Source organism: Rhinoraja longicauda, chromosome 17 (assembly GCF_053455715.1).
Source record: "Rhinoraja longicauda isolate Sanriku21f chromosome 17, sRhiLon1.1, whole genome shotgun sequence".
In the NCBI taxonomy this organism is placed as follows: Eukaryota; Metazoa; Chordata; class Chondrichthyes; order Rajiformes; family Arhynchobatidae; genus Rhinoraja; species Rhinoraja longicauda.
In genome coordinates this window covers 9,472,600-9,500,531 of record NC_135969.1, presented here as the reverse complement: position 1 = coordinate 9,500,531, position 27,932 = coordinate 9,472,600, and the positions used below count along the sequence as shown (strand labels likewise).

At 41.9% G+C, this 27,932-nt stretch overlaps 1 protein-coding gene across 2 annotated transcripts; it reads left to right on the top strand.

Moving 5' to 3' along the window:
- The first annotated feature begins 458 nt into the window (after nt 1–458).
- nek4 (NIMA-related kinase 4) lies at nt 459–27,381 on the top strand. Of its 2 annotated transcripts, XM_078414054.1 has the most exons (15): nt 459–728; nt 5,444–5,710; nt 6,645–6,842; nt 7,352–7,459; nt 8,405–8,559; nt 14,596–14,701; nt 17,266–17,682; nt 19,053–19,109; nt 20,436–20,570; nt 20,960–21,026; nt 21,198–21,313; nt 22,958–23,052; nt 25,441–25,640; nt 25,843–25,976; nt 26,076–27,381. In XM_078414054.1, the coding sequence occupies exons 1-15, from the start codon at nt 639–641 to the stop codon at nt 26,169–26,171; spliced, it is 2,241 nt and encodes a 746-aa protein (XP_078270180.1). In that variant the 5' UTR covers nt 459–638; the 3' UTR covers nt 26,172–27,381. The 2 variants fall into 2 exon arrangements, with proteins under 2 accessions (XP_078270180.1, XP_078270181.1); XM_078414055.1 differs by lacking the exon at nt 6,645–6,842.
- Nucleotides 27,382–27,932: the final 551 nt, after the last annotated feature.

Here is a 27,932-nt window from a genome sequence, read left to right as displayed (position 1 = left end):
TGACCAGTGATGGCGCCGCAGTTCCAACACTGGCCCATTGGCGCTGCGGTTCCAACATTGGCCAGTAATGGCCAACTCATCCACGAGGCGACGCCGCTACAGCGTACATGTGCGCTACAGTTCCACCCCTGGCCGATGATGGAGCTGCAGTTCCACCCCTGGCCGGTGATTGCGCTGCAGTTCCACCGCTGGCCGGTGATGGCGCTGCAGTTCCACCCCTGGCCGGTGATGGCACTGCAGTTCCACCCCTGGCCGGCTATTGGCGCTGCAGTTCCACCCCTGGCCGATGATGGAGCTGCTGTTCCACCCGTGGCCGGTGATGGCGCTGCAGTTCCACCCCTGGCCGGTGATGGCGCTGCAGTTCCACCCCTGGCCGGTGATGGCGCTGCAGTTCCACCCCTGGCCGGCTGATGGCGCTGCCGAGTTGCTGTTCCAGGTCCCGCCATTGGCGGCGCCGGGCCGCGGGAGGAAGGGAGGCCGTTGCCGTTGCCTGGTGATGGCGAAGCTGTGCCTGGTCTGGTGTCGGCCCGTCCTCACCGACCGGCTGTAACCCGAGCCGCAGGAGACATGAGTGAGGGCGCCGGCACTGCGCGGCCTCCTGCCTAGCGCTGGCGGCCTCCTGCCTAGCGCTGGCGGCCATGGAGCGCTACGCGGTGGTGCGGACGGTGGGCAGAGGCAGCTACGGGGAGGTGCAGCTGCTGAGGCGCGGCGGCGGCGACAGCAAGCAGGTAAAGAGCGGGCGGGCGGGCGGGCGGCCCCCAGCACCGCGACTCCCCCCCCCTCCTCGGCCCCACAGGAGCACCGGGATCCCGGCCCAGCCGGCATCTCCCCTTCGTCCTTACCCACCCTCCCCTCTCACCTCCTCACTCACCCTCCCACATCCTCACCCCCCTCACCCTCGCCCTCACCCTCACCCTCCCCTCACCCTGCCCTCACCCTCCCCTCACCCTCCCCTCACCCTGCCCTCACCCTGCCCTCACCCTGCCCTCACCCTCCCCTCACCCTCCCCTCACCCTCCCCTCACCCTCCCCTCACCCTCCCCTCACCCTCCCCTCACCCTCCTCTCACCCTCCTCTCACCCTCCTCTCACCCTTCTCTCACCCTTCTCTCACCCCCTCCCCTCACTCTCAAGTGTTTTATTGTCGTATATCCCAGATAGAACAATTAAATTCTTACTTACAGCCTCACAACAGAATATCTCACACTCTCTCCCCCCCCTCCCTAGGTCCTCACCTGGCACTCCTCCCTGCCTTCACTGTCATCCTCATCCCCCCTTCATCCTCGCCCATCTCCTCACCCACAGCCCCCTACTCTCATCCTTGTTCACCCATCCTCTCAACCCCACCTCCCTTACCCTTTTCACTCCTATCCTCACCCGCCCTCGCCCCATCATCCTCGCCCTCCCTCCCTTACCCTCAAGCCTTTGCCCTCCTCTTTGCCCTTGCTATTGCTCCCTCTGTACACCTACACTCTTCCCCCCCCCCCCCTCAATTCCATGCCAGCAGCTCAGTAAGCAAAGTATGTGTCCATGCTGTATTTCTCTATGGATTTCATAGCTTTCCAGAAGTTCGAAAGCCCATTTTACAGGCCATGAACAAAATCATACAGATAGCAAGCACTGAATTATAGCTTTTTTTAAATGTATGACTCTACAGATTTAAAAAGTAGTAATTTGTTACGCATTATTACAGAGCTGCAACATTGGCCATTGTTTTAAGATGTGCTCCAAATTCCAATTGTGATCTAATAAACCATATACGACAGATCACAATACAATCTGTGGGAGGTAGTTTGGAACTCCTTCAAGTTTAATCTTTCTGAAGAGGTTTGAACATTGTCTTTAGATCAACTCCCTCTTCAACATTACAAACCTTGAGAGAGCACATTGCATAATCACATTGGTGGATTCGGAACAGAACTAAATCACCTGTCCAAAATATAAGATAAGCAGTGTAAAATGACGAGGTTAGCATTGTATTTCAGGGTGACTCCTTGCACTTCTGTTCTAACGTTTCCAGAATTTGACCCTACTTTTATGATCATTTATAGTAACCTTAAAGAAAGGGGAAAAACTTTAAAAAGCAAAAGACATTCTATATAAACTTCCTCTTGGTATTTGCTAAAATAAATCTAAATTTAAAATTTGGTATCTAATTTGCTCATAATTTGCATTTTCAGAAAGCCATTGGGAATAGTTAATGTGAATAATACGGACTGAAATCAATCCCAGATAAATTAAAAGGAGTATTACTCTGCTTTTGTCTTTGTTGAGTTTGTTTGTTCCTGATACATAGTGCAGAAAATGGGAAGGTTTTCATTCCACAGCATTGACATCCTGGTCAGCACAAGTTTTCCATTTCAGTGTTATCTTTGTGTCACTTATGTTTTTAATTCTAATAACTTTTGAAACTGCAAAGTTTGTGTTCAAGTAAAGTCTTTCACAATCAAAGCATGTCTCAAAGTGTTTTATAACCAGTGAAGTCCTTTTGAAGACTAATGGAGTTTTGGAATAGTGGGGGAGATTTTAGGCATAGCATAGTCATACAGCACGAAAACAAACGTTTCACCCCAACTTTTTCATGCCAACCAAGATGCCCCATCTATGTTATTCCCACCTGCCTGTGTTTGGCCAATACCAATCTAGACCATTATTACCCATGCACCTGTCTAAATGTCTTTTAAATGTCATCATTAGAAGGGTCTTGATCCAAAACGTCACCCATTCCTTCTCGTCAGAGATGCTGCCTGTCCCGCTGAGTTACTCCAGCATTTTGTGTCGACATCAGTCTGAAGAAGGGTCTCAACCCGAAACATCACCCATTCCTTCTCTCCAGAGATGCTGCCTGTCCTGCTGAGTTACTCCAGCATTTTGTGTCTACCTGTCTTTTAAAATGTAATAGTACAGACATCAACAACCTCTTTTTGCAGCTCATTTGTTATATCCATCATTCTCTGTTGCTGATCAGGTTCCCATTAAACCTTTCCCCTCTCACCTTAAATCTATCTCTTCATTCACCTGCTCTGGGCAAAAGCTCTGCACTCACCAGACCTATACCCACATAATTGTATACACCTATAAGATTGCCCATCAAGCTCCGCCCCTCCAAGGAGTAAAGTGCTAGCCTGCTCTACCTCTCCCTACAGCTCAGGCCCTCGAGGCCTGGGTATGACCTCATAAATCCTCTCTGCACTCTTTCCAGCTTAACGACATCCTTCTTATAGCAGGGTGATCAAAACAGAACACAATCCTCCAAACGCGGCCTCATCCGCGTGTTGTAACATAACATCCCAACTTCTATACTCAGAACCCTGATGGATGAAGGCCAATGTACTGAGAGACTTCTTTTCAACCCTATCTACCTGTGACTTCCAGGCCACCATGTACCTGTAATTCCTAGATCATTCTGCTCTACAAAACTCCCCAGGGCTATGCCATTCACTGTGAATGTCCTGTGCTGGTTTGACTTCCCAAAATACAAACTCTCTCAGTTATCTGTATTAAACTCCATTAGCCAATAGTCAGCCCACTTGCCCAACTGATCAAGATGCTACTGTAATTAACTTCACTATCTATGATACCGCCCACTTTAGAAACTTTAGGGTTATCTGCAAACTTAATAATCAGGACTTGTACATTATTATCTAAATCGTTGATAGAAAGCACAAACAGCAACATGCCCACAACCGAGCCCTGAGGCACACCACTAATAGTCACAGGCCTTCAGCACGAAAAGCCTACTATTTATTTCCCTGTTAAAAAATGGAAAATAAATAGTAGGTTTTAAGTGTTAGTCGACAGATAACTATTGAACAGTATACTAGATAAAGTCCTATGTGGGTCAAAATATATCTACAATAGAACTGTGGAATTTGTTTCACTTTTGTGAGAGGATAGTTGAATCATTGTATGGTTTCATCTGAAGGTGGCACATTTGACATTGTGATGTTCTCTCATATTTACAGCGAACTGTCAGGTATTATTGTGTAGAAATCAGATATGGCCAAGTAGCCTGGCAGTTTACAAAGCTGCCTTTCAGCTCCAGAGACTCGGGTTCAGTCTGGATCTTGGGTATTGTTGAGTCGAGTTTGCACATTCGCCCTGTGACTACAAGGGTTTCCACCAGTGTCCAGTTTCCTCCCACAACCTAAAAACATGTAGGTTAGTAGGTTAATTGCCAACTGCAAATTGCCCTTGTTGTGGGTGGGTGGCAGGAGACTTGAGGTGGGAGGGGGGGGTGGAGATGGGAGGTGCGGGGAGGGGGAGAGTGGAGAGTTGGTGGGGATCTGAGGAAAAATGGGAGAGTACATAGGTGCATAATGGTCAACACAGTCATGGGGGCTGAAAATTGATTTAACCCAAAGTAAGTTGTATTTGTGATTGTTTCTGAGTCCTATCACACCTAATGGAAAATGCAACTGAATTTGTTATTCATTGCTCGGTGCTCATTTTGGAGCATTGCAGGGATATTTATGACCAATTGCATTTGCCTCATCAGTGGCCACAGGCTCAGTAAGATCTCATCCCACGAAGACGAGCATTGGCTTCTGGTTAAAACATGCAAGTTTACTTTAGCAACTCCAGTTCTTTGATGCTGCTTCCTGGTTTGTATTTGGGTGATTTGGCTGTAGCATTTGAAGAGATGCCAATATGTAAGTTGTATGTGAAAGACAGCAGCAGCACTAGTTGTGTAAGAGTGAAGCATATAAATAGATAGCGGATTACCGTTTGATTGAGATTATTAGTAAGCGGTTGATGTATGTATGTTACCATATGTAATTTGAAGACTAACGCATTTACCTTGATAATTTTTAATATCTGAATCTCTTTGTGCCTTTTGCATATTTATCTGCTCCTCAAAGTATCAGAGCAAGAATTGATTTTCAAACGCTTCCCATTATTTCTCTGTGCAGTGCCCCTCAGTCCTAAGAGACACAGACTACCGTTAAGTAATGCTAACAACTGCTGGTTTGTGCAACCTGTGAACGACAGAGGTTGGTCTGTTTCCTCAGGGTTATCACGTAAAGCTATAGACAGTGTGAATTTACTGTGTTGTACACAGTATAGTTAACAAACAAGGATTAACTCTTTACCACAAATTTGGTAATTTAACTGTCTTGAATTCACCTTTTAATATTTCCATCTTTTGTGGGGGCTCACATAATGAGTACAATAGTCAGTGTCGAATACTTTAAACTACTTTTATGAAATTGGATAAAATTGAGAATAGAAGTGTACTTTTCTGTTGCCTTTCTGCAGCTCCTGAGTCACCTTCTGTTTTCAACTTGGACTTTCACTTCCAATCCTTTAATCTTCATCTACATTTCTCCAAGAGAAAAAGTGTTGCAAATAAATATATTCTGAGCTTTAGTAAATGCTTTTGCTTCCTAATAAGCCATTGAAGTAAACGGTTATGTTCATGGTGAAATGTTTTTGAATTTCCAGTACGTTGTAAAGAAGTTGAATCTGAGAAGTGTTTCCAGCCGGGAGCGGAAGGCAGCAGAACAAGAAGCCCAGCTTCTGTCCCAGCTTCGACATCCCAACATTGTCACGTACAGAGAGTCGTGGGAAGGGGACGATGGACTTCTGTACATCGTGATGGGTTACTGTGAAGGTGGAGACTTGTATCACAAGCTGAAGGAACAGAAGGGCATATTGCTTTCAGAAAGTCAGGTCGTGGAATGGTTTGTGCAGATTGCCATGGCATTGCAGGTATAATTCTATGCATCAGAAACTAGAGAATGCATCTACATTAGAAACTGAGCTCTTGTCAGGTGTAAATGACAATGTGTTGGCTGCTGGTTGATTGCCTGGAGTTGTTAGCACAGAATCAGATCTTTTAAATAATGTACATTAATAGGAAATAATATGCTTTTATGGAGCTCTTATTGTCCACGTTTAATCCACTATGTTCCCTTAAATGCCAAACACACATTCACATTTGCGTGCTCCTCACTCTCCTCTCCCTGTGGCGTTCCCTCCAGCCCCCATGTTCCTCATTCTTCCCTCTGTTCAACTCCCCTTATTCCTCACTTATTTGGCAGACGTTACAAAGCTTCCAGACAAAGAAAAAGCTTTATCCCTAAACCTATAGCTGCTCTGAATCGGTCCTGCTGAGAGCCCGCCATGATCTGTCTCTGCCCCCAGGGTCATCTGGCACAACTGACCTCTGCATGAACCTTTTTTTGCACTTTACCTTGTTCCCCCCTTTTTTTTCCTTTCCCCCCCCCCCCCCCCCGTTTTCATTTTCACCGTGATTTATTTATATATTTGATTTGATAGCATCGATATGGAAGCGGCATTCAAAAATCTCGTCATACTTGTGCAATGACAATAAAGGATATTGTATTGTATTATTTCCCTGTGCTCCTTGCAGCTATCCTCATGTAAAAACTAGCATTTGAACTCCGGTCACTGTATTCCCGCCTTCTCACGTACACCCAAAGACAGTTTTTGCATCTGTACTTTGTCTCAAATTCACAACCATACATTTGGGATTTTGTATGGAATGTTGCACTTGGGCAATCATAAAAGATAACAGTTCAGGTATTTTGTGGATTCAATGTTAGTGTTACTTGATGTGAACGGTTACATTTTAAACAGAAGACGCTGAAATTAATGCGATTCATGCTTTTTTTTTATACAGTATTTACATGAAAAACAGATCCTACACAGAGATCTTAAAACTCAAAACATTTTCTTGACAAAAACAAACATTATAAAAGTTGGAGACCTGGGCATAGCCAGAGTATTGGAGCACCAGCATGATATGGCTAGCACTTTGATTGGAACACCCTATTATATGAGCCCCGAACTCTTCTGTAATAAACCTTACAACCATAAGGTAAAGTTCTACAGTATAGATTTACTGCGCATTTGGTTAAGGGGTGGGGGGTGTCAGCATTTCTGCTACTTTTGGAATTCCGGATTATCATTCTCGCTTTAGCTGTTGGGTTTCCTAATGTAGCAAACGCTACCAGCCGGCACTAAGGTTTCAGATAAATTAAATGTACATCTTGCCAGCATGCCAATATACTGAATTGAACAACCAAGGGGAAGGATGACAATTGTTCTTGCTTATTCTGTTCAGAGAGGGATTCACTGAACCAGATCAGCTTAGATTTGAGTTTCAAATATTTTGTTATATTTACTGTTAACTCATTTTGATCGTAAAATTATCTTCACCATATGTGTTAGACTGAAAGCTCTATACTGAATACATTTACCACAATGGGAAACACTAAGACTTGCATATAACTTTAGAACAAATCTTTGCGATGAAGCAGAGAAACAAATGAAAGTTGCAAACTAAGTAATTGCTGTCTTTTAAGCTTTTCTTTATTTTCTGTACAGTCCGATGTTTGGGCTCTTGGTTGCTGTGCATTTGAAATGGCAACATTGAAACATGCTTTTAATGCCAAGGATATGAATTCATTGGTTTTCAAGATTATTGAAGGAAAGGTAATGTACATTTTGTGACATTTTCTCTTTTCTGTTAGCCTAACATAGTGCTTTAATCAGTTTACCTGTGCAATGGCTCGGGTTGAAAGGCCACAGTCGCCTTTCAAGAAGTAACAAGGGTTTGGTAATAAACTGAAATTCACGAAACTGCAGTAATTGAAAATCTGAAATAAAAACAGAAAATGCAGGAAACTATCTGCAGGTCAGGCAGCATCTGTGGAAAGAAATACATTTTTATCGTTTCAGGTAGAGGATTCCTCATCAGAACTGGGGAAGTGAGAAAACATATTAGCTTTAAATGGCAGAGAGGCCATGGAAGGGATGGATCGGGTAAAGGGAATTTATCTGTTAAGATGAAGCAAATCTTGCCCAGGATATCCTGATATTTACAAAGCCATTTGGCAAATAGGTTAATGAAGGAAGTTAGAGGGAAAAAAAGAAACAAATGTCTCACAGCTCCAGAGACCCGGGTACGATCCTAACCTCGAGTACCGTCTGTGGGGTGGCTGCACTTTCCCCCTGTGACCTCGTGGGTTTCCTCTGGGTGCTCCGTTTCCTCCCAAGTACAAAAGATTCTCTGTTTGTAGGTTAATTGGTCTCTGTAAATTTCTCCTAGGGTGTATGGAGTGGATGTGAAAGTGGGATAATGTAAAGCTAATGTGAATGGGTGATCAATGGTTGGCGTGGACTGTGGGCCGAAGAGCCTGTGTCCATGCTGTATCTTTCAATCAATTAAAACTGTGACATGCAAGTCAGAACTGCTGCTGACATGTTTAGAAAAAAATAATAAAAGTAATCTCTGAAGAAAATTAATGTACGTCGAAAGTGCGAATATGACCGATGAAGCTCGAAAGATACACAAGACCGTACATTTAGTATATAAGTAATATACTAATGTAAGATATTGATTTATTTAACAATATTCATATGTGTGTCACTGTGTAGCTTCCTCCAATACCAAAGGAATACAGTCAACAACTGGAACAACTGATAAGCAGCATGTTGAGCAGGAGACCTGAGGAGCGACCGGATGTTAAATCCATTCTCAGGAAGTCATACATAAAGGGTCACATTGCCTCGTTTCTGGAAGCCACAAAAGCGTATGTGCATCTGATAACTTACGTAAAATAAATATGATTTCTTTTAATCCATGATCAAATAAATCATGCAAATACATTTTCTGTATTGAATTAACGGGTGTCTGAAGTTATGGGAAGAAGGCAGGAGAATGGGGTTAGGAGGGAGAGATAGATCAGCCGTGATTAAATGGTGGACTTGATGAGCCGAATGGCCTAATTCTGCTCATATCACTTATGATCTTAACAAGCCTGGGGCAAAGTTAATCAAGGCAGTCTTGATTTTTAAACGGAAGCAAGCTGCTGACATGCGTTATTATAAATTTAGTTTTGTTTATTATTGTCATGTGGACCGAGGTACATTGAAAAGCTTTAGTTTGCATGGTATCCAGTAAAACTACATGATTGCAATCAATCATACTTGATTACAATCAAGCTGTCCACAAAGCACAGATAAAGGGTCGACATTTTTGCAAGTATGCATAGTGCAAGATGAAGTCTGATAATGTCCAATCTTTGACTTCCTGACCAAGAGACCACAATCAGTGAGAAAAGGTGACAAATCATCCACTACTGATGAGTTGCGTACTTGCTGAGACAAAACTATCCCTGAATATGGAGGCATGCGTTTTCAAATTGTGCCTCCTGCCTGATGGGAGAGGGGAGAAGAGGGAGTGACTAGAGTGAGATTGGTCCATGATTATGCTGGTGGCCTTGCCAAGGCAGCATGGTGTAGATTGAGTCAATGGAAGGGAGGTTGGTTCACGTGATTGTCTGGGCTACGTCCACAGCTGTCTGCAATTTCTTGTAGTATTGGATGGAGCTGTTCTCAAACCAGGCTGTGATGCATCCGATAGAATGCTGTCTACAATTCATTTGTAGACGTTGGTAAGGGTTGTTGGGAACATGCGGAACCTCCTAAGCTCTGAGGAAGTAGAGGCATTGGTGTGCTTTCCTGGCCATAGATTTGATGTGGCTGGTCCAGGACATATTGCTAGCTAGTGATATTTATTGAAGGAACTTGAAGGTTTCGACCATCTCTACATCGGCACCATCAATGTACACCAGGGTGTGTGTAGAGCTTTGCTTCCTGAAGTCAATCACAATCTCCTTTGTCTAGCCGACGTTGAGGGAGAAGTTGTTGTCTTGGCACCAAGTTACAAGGTTTTCAATCTCCTTTCTGTACGCTGTCTCGTCATTATGTGATATACGTGTCCACTACGGTGGTGTCGTCCGCCAACTTGTAGATTGCGTTGGATTGATATTTGGCTACACAATCATGAGAACACATCCTTGCGGGGCACCAGTGTTGAGAATTATTGCAGTGGATGTTTTGTCACCTTTTCTCACTGATTGTGGTCTCTTGGTCAAGAAGTCAAAAATCCAGTTGCAGAGGTGAGTGTTGATGGCCATGAGTGATGATGGCGGCGCGCACGGACGCAGCGGCTCACAGCTCTCCCTTTCGGTGCGTTTTATGTGTGTTATCTGTGTTATGTCTGTTAGTCAAATTTAGTCATTCAAACCAGGAAAATCAGGCAAATCCTACCTACAACCGAAAGGACCTTCTGATCATCGGATTCCAGTGCAATCGGGACCTTGTGCGCGAATTTCCACACCCGCGAAATATACCGGAAGAGATAGCCAGGACACCGGGCGCTCCGTGGATAGTTGTCGGCGCGAACAGGCGTCGCAGACGGAGGAGAAACAGGAAGCAAAAGCGAGGATGCCGGTCCGGTATACTTGCCAAGCTAAAGAGACAGCCACACAAACCACCGCTACCTAGCATGTTCCTCACCAACGCCAGATCCATCATCAACAAAATGGACGAACTTAAACTACAGATATCAGCAAACAAACTCGTGGAGGACTGTTGCATTCTCTTAGTAACAGAGACATGGCTTCATCCACTTATCCCAGACGGAGCCATTGAGCTAGCCGGGCGCACAGCGTTTCGTTGGGACAGAAACATCGACTCCGGTAAGAGCAAGGGGGGGGGGTTATGCATTTATGTGCACAACAGCTGGTGCACTAATATCCAAACCATAGATAGCCACTGTTCTCCTGATCTGGAGTCCCTAACAGTTAAATGCAGGCCTTTTTACCTTCCTCGCGAATTTACAGGGGTTATAGTAACAGCAGTCTACATCCCACCGAATGCTAACGCTAGCACAGCTTTAGGCTACCTGCTAGGTGCAATAAACTCACAACAGAGCACATATCCAGAAGCAGCCCACATCATAGCCGGGGACTTCAACCATGCAGACCTAAAGTCAGTTCTCCCGAAACTTGAACAACACATAAGATGTGCTACCAGGGGGAAAAACACACTAGACAAGGTTTACTCAAATATTAAGAAGGGGTTCAGGTCAGCACCACTACCACACCTGGGGCAGTCAGATCACCTGTCCATATTCCTAACCCCAGCATACACCCCACTCAGGAGGAAAGCTCCAGTCACCATAAAGACTGTGAAGACATGGCCTGAAGGAGCTTCCTCGCAGCTGCAGGATTGCTTCGAAAGGACCAACTGGGATATTTTTGAGGATCAGGACTTGGAGGAGTACACATCAACTGTACTTTGCTACATCAAAAACTGCGTTGACAATGTCACCGTCGACAAACGCATCCGGTTGTACCCCAATCAAAAACCCTGGATGACAAAGGATGTCAGGTCTCTCCTCAAGGACCGTAACACCGCCTTCAGGTCTAGTGACAGTGCTCTATACAGTGCTGCTAGAACCAACCTGAAGAGAGGCATCAAGGATGCCAAAGCGTCCTACAAGAGGAAGATTGAGGACCACTTTTCCAACAATGACCCACGGCGGGTATGGCAAGGCATCCAGCACATCACCAATTACAAGACCAGCAACCGCACGACTGCCGACGGCGACGCCTCGTTGGCTGAGGAACTTAACTGTTTCTTTGCTCGTTTCGAGGTGAAAGCTACAGTGGCAGACATTACACCCTCTCCAGCACCTGAGAGCAACACCTTCACTGTGCAGGAGTATGACGTTAAGCGAGTGCTCAGAGCAGTGAATCCCAGGAAAGCTGCAGGCCCCGATGGTGTGACGGGCAGAGTGCTGAGGGAATGTGCAGACCAATTATCTGAGGTCTTCACAAAAATCTTCAACCTGTCCCTTTTAAAATCCACCATCCCTCCCTGCCTGAAGTCCGCCATAATCATCCCACTGCCGAAAAAGCCTGTCATCAGCGGTCTTAACGACTACCGTCCGGTAGCACTCACACCGGTCATCACAAAGTGCTTCGAGAGACTGGTCCTGCAGCACATCAAAGCCAGCCTCCCACCCACCTTCGACCCATACCAGTTTGCCTACAGAGCAAATAGGTCTACAGGGGATGCCATCGACACTGCTCTTCACACTGCACTGACCCACCTTGAACACCAGGGGAGCTATGTGAGGATGCTCTTTCTCGACTTCAGCTCTGCCTTTAACACGGTCATCCCGAGCAGACTGGTCACCAAACTTTCCGACCTTGGATTTTCCCTAACCATCTGCAAATGGATCAAGGACTTCCTGACCAACCGCCCCCAGACAGTCAAAATAGGCCCTCACCTCTCCTCCACCATTACACTGAGCACCGGCTCACCACAGGGCTGTGTGTTGAGCCCCATCCTTTACTCCCTCTACACTCACGACTGCGCCCCCACCCATCCCACCAACACCATCATCAAGTTCGCGGATGACACGACTGTGGTTGGACTTATCTCAGAAGGAGATGAGACAGCCTATAGGGATGAAATCCAAAGGCTGGCAGCATGGTGTTCAGTGAACAATCTGGTCCTGAACTCCTCCAAAACAAAGGAACTTATAATTGACTTTAGAAAAACCAGTGGAGATTACGACCCACTCTACATCAATGGGGTCTGCGTGGAAAGGGTACCAGCTTTCAGGTTCCTGGGTACGCACATCGCAGAGGATCTCACCTGGTCTACCAACACCATCACCACAGTAAAGAAGGCACAGCAGAGACTCCACTTCCTGAGGATCCTCAGGAAAACCAACCTGCAGGAGAAGCTCATGTTGTCCTTCTATCGCTGCTCCATCGAGAGTGTGCTGGCATACTGTATAACCACATGGTATGCCAGCTGCTCAGAAAAGGACAGGAAGGCCCTTCAGAGGGTCATCACGACGGCCCAGAAAATCATCGGCTGCTCACTGCCCTCCCTGGAGCACCTGTTCAGCCTGCGCTGCCTCAGTAGAGCAGGCAAAATAATAAAAGATCCATCCCACCCCGGCCACCGTCTGTTTGTTCATCTGCCCTCTGGTCGACGTTTCAGGTCAATCAAATCCCGAACAAACAGACTTAAGAACAGTTTTTACCCCAGGGCCATACGAGAACTGAACACTACCTGTGCACTAGGCAACACCGTTAAAAAATCTTGTACTTAATTTAATTGTATTTATGTATTTATTTGTTTTTGCATTTATTGCATATATGTTTGTACGCACCGTCAGGATTGGCTGTTTTTTAATTTCGTTGTACTCGTTGCAATGACAATAAATGAATATTATTATTATATTATTATTATTAAGTTCTCTGAGTGTGAGCTTGGTTGGGATGATGGTATTGAAACCAGAGCAATAATTGATGAAAAAGAATCTGATGTAGATGTCCTAAGATAAACACAAAATGCTGGGGTAACAATGGGACAGGCAGCATCTCTGGATAGAAGGAATGGGTGACGATTTGGGTCGAAACCCTTCTTCAGACTGAGTTCAGTATGACCTGAAACGTCACCCATTCGTTCTATCCATAGATGCTACCTTTCCCACCGAGATATTCCAGCATTTTGTGTCCATCCTCAGTGTAAACCAGCATCTGCAGTTCCTTCCTACACATAGGTGTCCTTCTTATCCAGGTGTTCCAGGGATGAGTGTAGGGCCAGGGAGATGGCACTTATTGTGGTATTAGGTGAACTGCAGTGGATCAAAGCGGCTTGGTAGGCTCAAGTTAATGTGTGCCATAACCAGCCTCTCAGAGCACTTCATGATGGTGGATGTCAGGGCCACTGGACGGTAGTCTTTAAGGCATGAGATCTTGCTTTTCTTTGCCACCGGGTTGATAGTGGTGGTCTTGAATTAGGTGGGTACCTCAAAACAGACTAGGAAGAGATTAAAGATGTCCATGAATACTCTCGCTAGTTGATCTGCATAGTTCCTAAGGATGCAGCCAGGGATTCCATCCGGACCAATTTTCCATGGGTTCACCCTCAGGAAGGCCGATCTTACGTGTACCACAGTGCCCATGGGAAAAGACACGCTCAAAGTTCGGGACGGATGTCGTCGTTCTGTTGACCTTCTGCTCAAAGTGCGCCTGGTGCATCAGGGAGGGCCACACTATCATCAGGGAGGGCCACAGTGCATCAGGGAAGGCCATACTATTATCAATGATGCTGCCTGACTTCACTTTGTAGCCCGTTACAGTATTCAGCCTTGTCACGGTCAACGGATGTCCGAATGATGCAAATCCATGATAATCAACTAGTGTGGAGCACCAATAAACAAAACAGAATTGTTGAATTAAGTCTCAAAACTGTAAGATATGAGTCTGTGGAAATTCTCACTATCCAGTACCATGCTCTGCTTAGATTGCATTCTGAATGAATTATCTATTTCTGATATCAAAATATATTAATGAACCTGAAGAAGACTGATCTCCAGTGTCAACCCAAATTATGAAGAAAGACTAGAACTAGCTAGTCAGCTGAGCTGAGGAAGGGAAATGAAAACTGTTAGACTGGAATATTTAAATACATTGCGTGTATTTGGGGAAAAAGTAACCCCGATGTAAAGAAATTGCCATAGTGATCCTTAAACGAGATCATCAATATACTTTCAGATGGAGTAGTAGGAATTAAAAAACTGGAAGTATTTAACAACCAATCAGATTCAAAATGAGGATATTTCAGTCGTTCCTGTGTGGCTGAACTTCCACAGGACAATTATCAATTCTTGTCAATAACTACCTTGCAATGTGAAAGACGTTTGTTGTCAGTTATTGATATTCTTTGGAACTTTTTTTCTATATATCTTGTAGGAAAGCCATTAAAACACGGAAGAAGCCAGCTGCCTCCATTTTACCATCAAAGTGTGAATCTAGGATCGCTTTGCAGGACCTGGATCCCACCCAAAAGTCTGTAAAGGTCAGCATTCTAAGTCAGCACTGTGTGGTATTTTGGTAAAGATTTATAGTATTTTTAAGTTAAATATTTTTGTCATTAATTCCATTATACTGTGTAACAATATGTTTCCTCCAAAAAAAGCAATGTATTTTTCATTTATAAGATGATATGCATTTTGTTCTTATCCTTATTTCTATTCCAAAGGTGTATTGCAATGTCACATGTTCCTATCTGATATTAATTTAACAATCCCTCCCAGTTTCTAAGTGCAAATAGTAGAATAGCCAGATAGTAGGAAACAAATAAGAACTCAGTATAACGGAGGCAAAACATATATGTTTTTTTAATGGAAGTTGAGTCAGGGTCCCTGAAATATCTCTTGTTGATGGATGTACAGGTTTGTATCATTGGTATCATGTGCTAGTCATGTTATGAACAAATAACAGGTCAAGTGTGCTTCCTTCAGCACCCAGAAAGACAAAGTAACAGGAGAAGGTGTTGCTTACCAAATGATAAGCCAAAAAAGAGTAATATTCTGTCATAATGTCATTGTACCTGAATTAAAATTCTCGAACTCCATAATTAAAAACACTGTTCACTATGTGGACTCCATCAGTTAAAAAAAAATGATTGCCACCACCTCTCGAACGCAATTAATTAAAAAAAACTTGTACCACAATATTGAGATTCTGGGGTTGAAAAAGTAAAAGTGCAGTTCAGAGAGAATGTTGGCAGATGGAGTTTGATCCCGACAATGCAAGGAGATTGAGAAGTCAACTAACGGTAGGACATATTTGATGTACAGAAGGACCTTTGGATCAAGTCAATTTTTCCTGGAGGAGATAACACAGAAAGGGTGGCAAAGAAGGCATATTGAATGCTTGTCTTAAAAGCCAGAGCATAAAAGATCAAAGTTGGGATGTTGTTGCAACTTTACAATACACTGGTATTATCACACTGTAGATTGTGCTGGATAAAGTACAGAAGAAGAAGTTTTAAAGGGGATTAGAAGGGATTTTTTTTTTTACAAAGTGTCAGTGATATTTGGAAATCACTGCCAGAGGAGTTGGTGAAATCAAATACAATCACATGTTTAGGAACCATTTAGCAAGGCAAAATTATTATTAAAACACAAAGTACTTGTGCTATAACACCAGGATAGGTGCTCAACCAAGAACACCAAGCCCCAGGTCCAATGCCAAAATAGTTTCTAAACTACCTATACACACATGCTATAGGACAATAACTAACATCATATTCAGTAATAAGCTATCTACATGTTGGCAAACACACAAGCTAACTGTTCAACCAAGAAACCCAGTCCTAATACCACATGAGAACCTAAAATGCCTTTACACAGTTAAACTCTGGGACAACAAAAACTAGGTGTGCAGTTGCCAGTGTGCCATTGGGGTTGTCAAGTGAGCACCTCCCTTCACTGGTTTTCGTTGAGTTAGGCATAGAAGATACAGAACTAATGCAGGCAAATTGGTTTAGTAAATGGGCTCTTTTTTGTGCTGTACAACTGTATGACTAACAGTAAGAAATTTAACGTGTGATTTATCCAAGTTTAACAGTATATAGAAACATAGAAAATAGGTGCAGGAGGAGGACATTTAGCCCTTCGAGCCAGTGCCGCCATTCATTGTGATCACCCATGCCTGCCTTCTCCCCATATCCCTTGCTTCTGCTACCCCCTAGAGCTCTATCTAACTCTCTTTTAAATCCATTCAGTGAATTGGCCTCTAATGTGGCAGAGCATTCCACAAATTCACAACTGGCTGGATGAAAGTTTTTTCTCATCTCAGTTTTAAATGGCCTCCCCTTTATTCTTAGACTGTGGTCCCTGGTTCTGGACTCCCCCAACGTTGGGAACATTTTTCCTGCATCTAGCTTGTCCAGTTATAATTTTATACGTTTCCATAAGATTCCCTCTCATCCTTCTAAATTTCAGTGAATACTACAAGTCCAGTTTTTCCGATCTTTCCTCATATCCTGCCATCCTGGGGATTAACCTCGAGAACCTACGCTGCATTGCCTCAATAGCAAGGATGTCCTTCCTCAAATTAGGAGACCAAAACTACACACATTACTCCAGATGTGGGCTCACCAGGGCCCTGTACAACTGCAGAAGGACCCCTTTACTCCTATACTCAAATCCTCTCGTTATGAAGGCCAACATGCCATTAGCTTTCTTCACTGCCTGCTATACCTGCATGTTTACTTTCAGTGACTGATGTACAAGGACACCCAGGTCTCGTTGCACTTCCCTTTTTCCTAATCTGACACCGTTGAGATAATAATCTGCCTCCTTGTTCTTGCCACCAATGTGGATGACCTCTCATTTATTTACATGATACTGCCTCTGCCATGCATCTGCCCACTCATGCAACCTGTCCAAGTCACCCTGCAACCTCCTAGCATCCTCTTCACACTGCCACCCAGCTTTGTGTCATCTGCAAATTTGCTAGTGTTACTTTTAATTCCATCATCTAAATCATTCATATTTTTTGTATATTTAACAGTTACCTGTTAAACAGCTTAATTTTGTACAATCTTATATATATTTGTTGCTCATGTTCTAGAAGGAAGAAAAAGAATCCAAGAAGAGCAAACCAAATTATGTCAGCTATAACAATCAACCAAAAGATAACTCTTCAAGTATTTCCCACCAAGCTTTGAACAGTTCCAGTGACTCTCTCGCTTCTATAAGCAAGGTACACATTGATGATGTAAATGGACCTGAAAGAAGAAACTCAAATTCGTGCAAAATGATGATGGTTGAACCTGCACCACACTTACAAAACGGCCTTAATGCAGAATCCAACGAACTTGATGACGCTGCTCAGGGTGATAATATTGGACTACACAATGGTGTAATGATGGAAGGAAAAGTTGAAAAGTCTCACAATCAGATCTTAGATGAACTTTTGGATGGAAAGGACGATACTTTTAAACTGCTTCAGCCTATTTTTAAGGACGAGCACTCACTTGAGGTGCAGGTAGGAAAAGTAATATGTCAGAAAACTTGATGTTGTTTGTTTCATTGATGAAGCTGCATATACAAATGTATTTGCAATTTTAGTAATGAAAAGTGAGATTTCAATATTTTCTATTTAATTGCATTTCAATAAATAGCAATGCTTATTAAATGCAATATAACAAATGTTATCAATTATGTATTTAAGGCTCAGATAAAGCAGCAAATATTTTCTGATAACCACTGCTCCAAACAATTCTTGCAAGTAATAAGGATCGCACCAATTGTGACTGTTGAAAAGAACAATAGGCACAATTGAAGAGCTTGTTTCACATTATTTTAAGGAGAATGCAAATTCTTTATGAATAAATAAAGTATATTGCTAATTTCTGTGGGAAACAACCTAACATCCACATTATGGTGCTTGGCTAAGTTCATTCTGAAGTATCTCTGACAACTAATTCATCACAAATAAAGGTAGTTATGGCAATCTTAATATGACTGTGGAGAGAGAAAATACTGCAGATGCTGGAATCTTCAAATTGAAGGAACTCTGGTTCAGCACTTGTGAAAGAGTTTAAGTATTTACAAAAGAATCAGGTCACAAAATGGTTGCCTGCGTCTTCTTGCACATTGTAAATTGCTTATCAAAGCAGAAAGAGGTAAGCTGTGTCTAACCTTGAGAAGTACAACATGTACTACAAAAAAACCCAACTGACCTTTAGTTGGCTTTGCTGAAAAAAGAATAAGCTGAGATTACATTATTAAGAAAAACTGACCTTTAGTTGGCTTTGCTAACAAAAATAATAAGAATAAGCTGAGATTGCTTTATTTCGAAAACAAAACCTGACCTACTGATGACTTTTTAATGCCTTATATGGACATGGTCTTATTTCTTTTCTACCTTGTATGGGCATGATGTGAGTGGTGTCACCTCATTCACTGATAAGAAAAAGATATAACTATACCGTTTTGTCCTATGTTCTGGAGAGTGGGACACGAGGTGAGCTTGGGTGTCTGAGGACACCTGGTGCTGTCCTCCCCACTCCCGCCTGGCGTAATAAAGACTTTACTGTTTAACCACTAACTTTGTTGCATTGTTGTCTGTCTAAAGAAAACGAACTTTAACACTTGTGGAAGAACAGCCTGTTTCAGATCGTGACTTTTCTGCAAACTCTTCTTCGGGTCCAAATCTGAAATATTGTGTGTCCCATTTCCTTCCACGGGTGCTGCCTGACCTTTTGAGTTCCTCCAGCAGTTTATTCTTTGTTCAGAAATAAGACTGTCTTGCAGAATCTTGAATAAAGGGAATATGGCACTGGCATTCAATGAATCCAAAATTATAGCGACTGTCTATATATAACAATGTATACGTTCATTTTATTGTTACAGGTAAATTTTGAATCTACAGAAAAACTCCTGCAACCATTTGAAGCAGTTAAAATAACAGTGAGTATTCAGAAGCGCTTGTCAATTAAACATAAATTATGTTTCAAGCATGCAACTTTATAATTTCTGAGAAGATGTTTCATATAAGTACATAAAATATACAGCAACAAAATAGGTTCTGCCAATTGTGCCAAGCTGCCAATGAGATTCCTCTCAGTCTCTTTGCGATCCTTTTACAATCATGTGTTACAGGTTTAGTTTGTAGTCTGTTACTACTGGGTTAACAACATACATTTTAATCCATGTAAATAATGGATATCAATTAAGAATTATAGTTAGTTAATATTTGCTTCATTCATTAATCCAGACTTAATAATATAGCTAGACAAAAGCTTACAAAAATCCAACCACAGTTTTTCAGTCAGAAATAGATCTACAACAGTACGGCACGGTAGCGCAGCGGTAGAGTTGCTGCTTTACAGCGAATGCAGCGCCGGAGACTCAGGTTCGATCCTGACTACAGGTGCTGCACTGTAAGGAGTTTGTACGTTCTCCCCGTGACCTGCGTGGGTTTTCTCCGAGATCTTCGGTTTCCTCCCACACTCCAAAGACGTACAGGTATGTAGGTTAATTGGCTGGATAAATGTAAAAATTGTCCCTAGTGGGTGTAGGATAGTGTTAATATACGGGGATCGCTGGGCGGCATGGACTTGGTGGGCCGAAAAGGCCTGTTTCCGGCTGTATATATATGATATGATATGATAACAGTAAAATATCAGATATTTTTGGCATTGACTCCTAAATATCTGCACACTCTCCCATGAGAACATAAAAGAGAGAAGCCAGAGTAGGTCATTCCGCCACTGAATTCAACATGGGCTGATCTATCTCAAAGTCATTTTATTATCCCTTTCATTATCCCTTAATCCCTTTGATGTGCAGAGATTAGTCAGTCTCCACTGTATGGTATCAATGATAGCATACATGGTAGAGACTTCATTAATGACTGAGTATCTGAATAAAGAGTAAATATTATACTCTGCTCTTTCAATGTTAATAAATGCACATGGATTACATTTTAGGTGACTTTGTTGAATTTTGCAACCAATCTTGGTGACCTAAGATAAATATTTTTATATTCTCAAAAATTAATTGGTAAAGGTAACATAGTTAAGTATCCAACCCTTAAAGCATTAATTTGAAATAAGCAACTAAAATATTAGAATTCATAAAATCTGTAAGTTTTTAATTTATATCTTAACACGTACATGTTGTCATGATGGAATCAGCATTCCACGTGAATGAAGTAGCCTTTGTGCAGTTTTTTTAAGGTTCAAGGTACACTGAACTGTTCTTCACAAGTATTGACATCATTTTGCAATTCAGGAAGACTTTTTGGAAAAAGTCAAAAAGCAAACTGAAGATCCTATGCCTTTCCCACCACATTGTTCCTCATCTGAGCCCTCAGTTTCACGGCAATACAGGGAAGAGGAAAATGACTTCAAGAGGAAAACAGAAAAGGTTAGCAGATAAATATGAGTAAATTTGGCAATATTTAATTTGCCTACCTTAAAACAGCTATCTACGTTGTGCTGTAACTATTTTATTGCAGTTATTGTTTCTTCGCACACAAATTGATGGTACACAAGTAGATCTATCTCAATGCATGTTTCCATACTTACACTTAAATTTACTTCTATTGCTTCATATTCATCACTCTAAAACAGGAAAGGGGAAATACCATTTTATTCTGAAGACCAGTGGAAGAAAAAAATTGATGTGTTGATGAAATGATTGTTAATGTTTAAATGTTTAGTGATTTTTTTAAAATTTAAATGGGGCAAATAAACATGAGAAGCAATGGATTGTTACAAAGTATTTCAAAATGTTATTTTCTTTATGCACGTTAGGACCGTCCATTATCAGCCAGAGAACGAAGGAGATTAAAACAATCTCGAGAAGAGTTTCCTTATTCAGGTATTCAATAGAGAGTCTCTTTACTTTAGATTTTTTTTTTTTTTTTCACCTTTGAAGATATTAATTTCTCGCACAATACAACACTTGCTGGTGTATACATGCAGTATAAAGCTCTATTAACTCAGATTTATAAAATTCTACTGATACTAATAGTGCGGGTTTCGTCACCAGTGTCCACATCAAGAAGAAACTCGCATTGTGTAGCTTTGGAATCATACTCTTACGAAGAGAACCAAAATGTGAAGGTGAACCGATCCTCATCAGATGCTGCAATCCATCGAGGAAAGGTAATGATTTGTTCATTACAAAATATTGTAGCGGGGCAGAAGAGTAAATTGCCAAGATCTGTGACCTTATAGCTGAGCATATTCCTCACTCTACCATTACTATCAAACCATAGCTTTAAAAAACACAATGCTGGAGTAACTCCATGTATTGGTGTATTCAAGAGAGAGTTAGATATAGCTCTTAGGGCTAAGGGAATCAAGGGATATGGGGAGAAAGCAGGAATGGGGTACTGATTTTGGATGATCAGCCATGATCATATTGAATGGTGGTGCTGGCTCAAAGGGTCAAATGGCCTACTCCTGCACCTATTTTCTATGCTTCTATGTTTAACTCAGCAGATCAGGCAGCATCTCTGCAGGACATGGACGGACAACGTTTCTGGTTGGGTCTCTTTTGCAGACTGATTACAGTAGAGGGGAAATAGCTGGAAGAGGTGGGAGCAGGACAAAGCCTGAAGAAAGGTCTTGACCCGGTGTCACCCATTCCTTCTCTCCTGAGATGCTGCCTGATCGGCTGAGTTACTCCAGCAAATTGTGTCTACCAAGGGATATACAGCTTATGTCTACAGAAATTATTTCAGAGTTTGTTTTGTAAACATCACCCAATATCTGTGACTAACTAATGGACATTTTAACTGTTACTAGACCAAGTGGACCCTTTGGGCCCAAACCTCTCCTGCATTGGTGCAGCACCCTCTCCTCCCCCACTCCCCCTCCCTCCATCCTTCCCTCCCTAGGGATAGATTTAAACTTTAAAATGTGAATAACTTAAAAAAATATAACACCAATTTCAGTGAAACGTCTTCCATTAGCACCAAAGGGACAACGGTGAGTAAGGTGGGCCTAAAATTGTCTCTATCGTGCACCGTTTTGGCTGTAGTTCAGGAACAAACAAACGCGAGTTTTAGTACATAGATCACAAACTAAAATCAAACGTCATCATTTCTGATAACCAAAACATTTGAATTACTTGTCATCATTGAATTACAGCATCAATCCACTACCAATCATGCAGCTTTGCTTTCCCCCCCCCCCTCCCCCCTAACTGCTACCTTCCTTACTCGAACCCTACCCATCTGCTTTCAATTCTCTTCATGCCTCGCAGTTCACTGCACACTATTCTCTGGCTCTGAATAAGTCAGTGTTAAACATCACAGCTATCAGATCCAAGCTGATTCATACCAAATGCTCCTGAATCAGCCACAGTGAGAGAACATATTCAAACCAAACACTGTAATGCTTCACTGTAAAATTTCAGCTTGTGATAATTGTACTTGGTGACATTAAATGGTCGGGTACGTGAGTGCACAAGATGATGTTAGAGCCAATTTGATTCCTGCTTTTCACCACATTTAAATAGCTGTGTACAATGTACACCAATATTTTCTAAATCAATAACAGGGATGTATAATTGGAAACCAAATATAAGTTTGTACTTATCTCACTTAATATAAATATTTGTTACTGTAATTTTGAAAAGGAAATAGAAATCATAATAAAAAATTACACGTGTTCTGAGTTGTCAGTACTTGCTGTACAAAGTTCAACTTGTTTTAAAATGTACATCTTCTAAATTGACTTTAGGAAGAATGCTTATAAGTACAGATTTTGAATGAATGTGTTCTTTATACTGTGCTTTACCAGAAAATGAGCGAGTTATCTGACCAACTTTCAGATGATGATGACTGTAGCTCTTCAACCAGCTCAACTGATAAATCAGAGGGGGATGGCAAAGAAGTGTGAGTGCATAAATCTTCTGATGGCAGTAGTATTGTAACAACAACTTCCATTTACACATAGACTTTAATTTACAAAGCAACTAAAATATTTTTTGAAGTAAAATCTTCAAAAAAATCACGCCAAGTTATGTAAAAAGTAATTGGAGCACGCTCAAATATTTCATCATGTGCACTTTAAAGGAGAAAAAAGGGAGAGAAATGGCACCAATTAAGACAGTAAATTCCAGACCTTCAGGATTGCCTGGTTGACAAAAGTGAAGCGATTAAGTTTCCAAATTAGCAAGAGGGCAGAATTTGAGGTAAACAGTTATCTTAAAATGTTGCAGCATTACAAACATACGAAGAGAGGTCCATATTAACTAGGAATTAATAGAGGTCCACCTCTGATATTCTGGAAACAGATGGTCCTGCACCTCCTTTAATCCAAGATAACATTATGAGAGTGCACTTGCAATCCCCCTTGGAAATCCCCCCAAAGATTTGACACCTGGGCCGGATGAAGCGGCCGATCTCGATCTCATCGGAACTTCCAATTCACGTTGGAAATTGCCCTCTGGCCTGGGCTCTGATCCATACCCATGGCTGACTTTGAGGGCCAGTATCTCGGCCCCTTCCCCCCCCCCCAAGCAGCCTAGGCAGACAGTTCTGGTACTGTTCGGCTCCTCTTGGAAGCTCGCGTCTGGCGACGGGGCAGCGGGCATGCCGACCCTACAGCATTTTCAACAGATTCAGCCGATCGGCACGGTCGTCTTGGTAAAGCGGTGCCTCGGCCCCACAGACAACCGCCGAACCAACCCTCATTGGGACTTCCAAGGGCCACTCGTTAACTGGCATCCGAGCTGTGCGTACAAGAAATGCAAGTTTTGCTGGAAATGTAATTTACAGTCAATATTTGTTTTATTTGTCCCTAGAAGTCCATGGTGCTTTAGAGACATAGGAGGGGTATAATTAGTGGGTCAGAGGTGCATTGTATCATTGTTACCCAACCTCTGTTGGTCCGGCCAAGGATAATATGGCAAGCTCTGGAACCAAGGGTGCCGGAAAATCGGTGGAGGACCTGTATAAGATGGAATTTGAGATGCAAATGCAGTTTTGGGTTATCATATCATATCATATCATATATATACAGCCGGAAACAGGCCTTTTCGGCCCACCAAGTCCGTGCCGCCCCAGTGATCCCCGCACATTAACACTATCCTACACCCACTAGGGACAATTTTTACATTTACCCAGCCAATTAACCTACATACCTGTACATCTTTGGAGTGTGGGAGGAAACCGAAGACCACGGAGAAAACCCACGCAGGTCACAGGGAGAACGTACAAACTCCTTACAGTGCAGCACCCGTAGTCAGGATCGAACCTGAGTCGCCGGCACTGCATTCGCTGTAAAGCAGCAACTCTACCGCTGCGCTACCGTGCCTCAAGCTTTTATATTTGTCAGGTTTAGAGATGCATGGTCCAATTAAAAGGATCTTATTTCTCCCAGAGATGGAAATAGCTGATTATTGTGCTTGGGTCTCCTTTCCTGAGGAAAGAGATGGTTGAGGGGCTATAACAATGAAATACAACACTACATAAGTATGAATGGTGGAAGATAATTTTCACCTATAATCCTTTGCTGTTTGTGTAGGAAGGAACTGCAGATACTTAAACCGAAGATAGGCACAACATGCTGGAGTAACTCAGTGGGCCAGGCAGAATCTCTGGAGAAAAGGGTCGAGGTGATGTTTCAGGTCGAGATCCTTCTGCCTCGCCCGTTGAGTTACTCCAGCATTTCGTGTCTTCGGTTAAAAAAAAATTGTAAATTGTCCCTAGTGTGTAGGATAGTGCTAATGCATGGGGTTATCGCTGGTCGGTGTGGACCCAGTGGGCCGAAGGGCATGTTTCCATGTTACATCTCTAAAGTCTAAAGTATAACTAGATATTGCAATTCAGACTCCATGGCTTATGATTAAAAAGCTAAGCTTTCAGCTGAGCAAATGTTTTTTCTTAAACTTCATTTATGTTATTAAAAAAGCATTTCAAGCTAAACCAATAGGATTTCTTAGTTTTGCTTCTGTTATTCATCTAGAAAGTTAGCGGTTTTGTCATTGGAAATGCTCTTTCATAAACCAAGCAAATGGTTAAACATGAAATTACTGCTCTAGAAGTGCATGAACATTATATTTTACTTAGCTGTTTCCCTTGTGAAATGAATAGCAAAGTGAGTTTGGCTTAGCCAATGTTTGAGCGAGTAGCAATATTCATGTGCCAATTCCCTATTCTTTTCCTCCTGTCCACACTTGATTTTGAAGCTATATTTTAATAAGATTGATGAATTTTATCATCTTAAAATAACTTTTGATTATCCTGCTGTTAACTAAGCATTTCTTAATTATCTACTAGAAAGCCTGATTCTAGTGAAATGCATGATCTCGTAAAATTGATGACTCAAACGTTAAGGATGGATCCAAAAGATGCCAACAAAGAAAATCCATTGCCTGCTCCAGAATTCAAACTACGGCGGAAATATAGAGACACCCTGATCCTTCATGGGAAAACTAAGGAAGACCCGGAGGATTTCTGTTTCAATGATTTTCCTACAGGTTTGTGATAATCAGGAACACAAAACCATATTTTTGAAATAATTTTCATTTTCAAATGAGTGGGTTTTTAAAAATTTGAAGCAATCTTCATTTGAGCTTTGAGATGCCAGTAAAATTAAAGTTGTATCCTCACTTCAAATTGCTTAAGCATATTTCACATTGCTGTATTATTAAACTATTTGCTGTTTATTGCTTTGTTTAGAGGTTGGTTCTGCACCAGCAAAGATAAAGAGAACAATTGAAGCTCTAAGAATAGATGTCCTCAAAGGATTAGGAGTAAAGCTTTTGGAAAAAGTGTACAACATTATGGAAGATGAAAATGAAGCCAGGAGAGAGGTGGGTACCTCATCTTTTACTTCCATTGAATAATTCATTCATTTGTGGGAATCAGTATCTTTTTACTTATCATTGGTCTTGTTTATGTAACCATTTTAGGAAAGTCTGCAGGAACATATGGGTGAAGAATTGTACCAGAATTACAGTATGAAGGTCCAACAACTCAAGTTCTTTGAAGACAATTCCAATTTTTGACAGAATAATATCCAAATAATTGAATGGTTTCATTTATATATGCTTATTTACCGACACTGACGATTTAAAGTTTGGCCATCACAGGTCGAAAACCCCGATGTCTTTATTTGTATAACAAATCCCGGATTTCTTTTTGGCTATCACAAGTCGAAAACCCAGATGTCTTAATGTGTAATGGCAAATCCTGGATTCTTTTAATGCAGCTCCATGCAATTGAGGACAAGGCAATCTCACAGCAGATTATGAAATAATGGACAAGTGTGCCCAGCCAAAATGACTTTAAGTTTTTAATTATAATGACTGTTGTATCATATGTTCTTTATCAACTCGTTGTTCTTTGTGAAATATTAGATGAACTGTTAAATAAGCATTTACTGCTGCTGTTGATATGCAGTTTTTGACATTTAGAATATTTTATGCAAGCAATACCTATCAATGGAATTTACTACACTTTTAGTCTGTATCTTAAATTAATGTGATTTATGGGTCCAAATATGTTGGATACTGAAGTGTTTATCTTTTAATTGATCAGTTGAAACAATTACCCATTGCAGATAAATAATTAGGTATAAACAGACCACTCAGCATTTTAGTGTGTGATTTTAGAGTTATTTTTCACCAGCTCCTAAAGGACTTTGGTTTTCCTGCTGTTCTCTTTGTTTTATTTATTCCTAATTATTATTTTACAAAATAACCCTTAATTTGTGCTTCCATCTCTCCGATGGTTCACAATAGTGCCTATGACCTCAGTAGTGAATAACATCCAAAATGCACATACTGGTTTTCTGTTAAAAGGCACCAATAGAAATCATAACCAGATGTTTTCCATTCCTTATGTAGAGGAATGATGTTATTTTTAGTGCTTTTGATACTGAAATTAGTTAACTTAGCACAGCCTATATTCAACATCAGTACCTGACCAAGCAGGGCAGGAGCATTGAGCCTTTGGAGAACCAATTTTCACAAGAAGTTCTATAATAACATAGGTCTGCCTTATAATGAGTTTTACTTGCTCAAAGTAAATCAAAATTCATTGTATCATATGAATATTATGTATTTAAGTGGACAGAAAAAGTAGAGGAGAAACAAGAAACTATTTTCAACAGTAGTTTCAATTCCAATCAAACCAACACATCTAAAAATGTGATGTGTGCATTTGTATTGTATTATTTAGTAATAAACAGCAATTGATCTTTTACAAAATAATTTTGTAAATCCATGTTTTGTGAAATGTTTTTTGCACTAAACTTCATTTGGACTATCACAATGCTAGATGGTTTTGTAAACACACTTATTCACAGTGCAAACTGTCGTATTTTGAAAGGCTGGAGCAATTAGGCTTGTATACACTGGAATTTAGAAGGATGAGGGGGGATCTTATTGAAACATATAAGATAATTAGGGGATTGGACACATTAGAGGCAGGAAACATGTTCCCAATGTTGGGGGAGTCCAGAACAAGGGGCCACAGTTTAAGAATAAGGGGTAGGCCATTTAGAACGGAGATGAGGAAGAACTTTTTCAGTCAGAGAGTGGTGAAGGTGTGGAATTCTCTGCCTCAGAAGGCAGTGGAGGCCAGTTCGTTGGATGCTTTCAAGGGAGAGCTGGATAGAGCTCTTAAGGATAGCGGAGTGAGGGGGTATGGGGAGAAGGCAGGAACGGGGTACTGATTGAGAGTGATCAGCCATGATCGCATTGAATGGCGGTGCTGGCTCGAAGGGCTGAATGGCCTACTCCTGCACCTATTGTCTAAATGTTTTA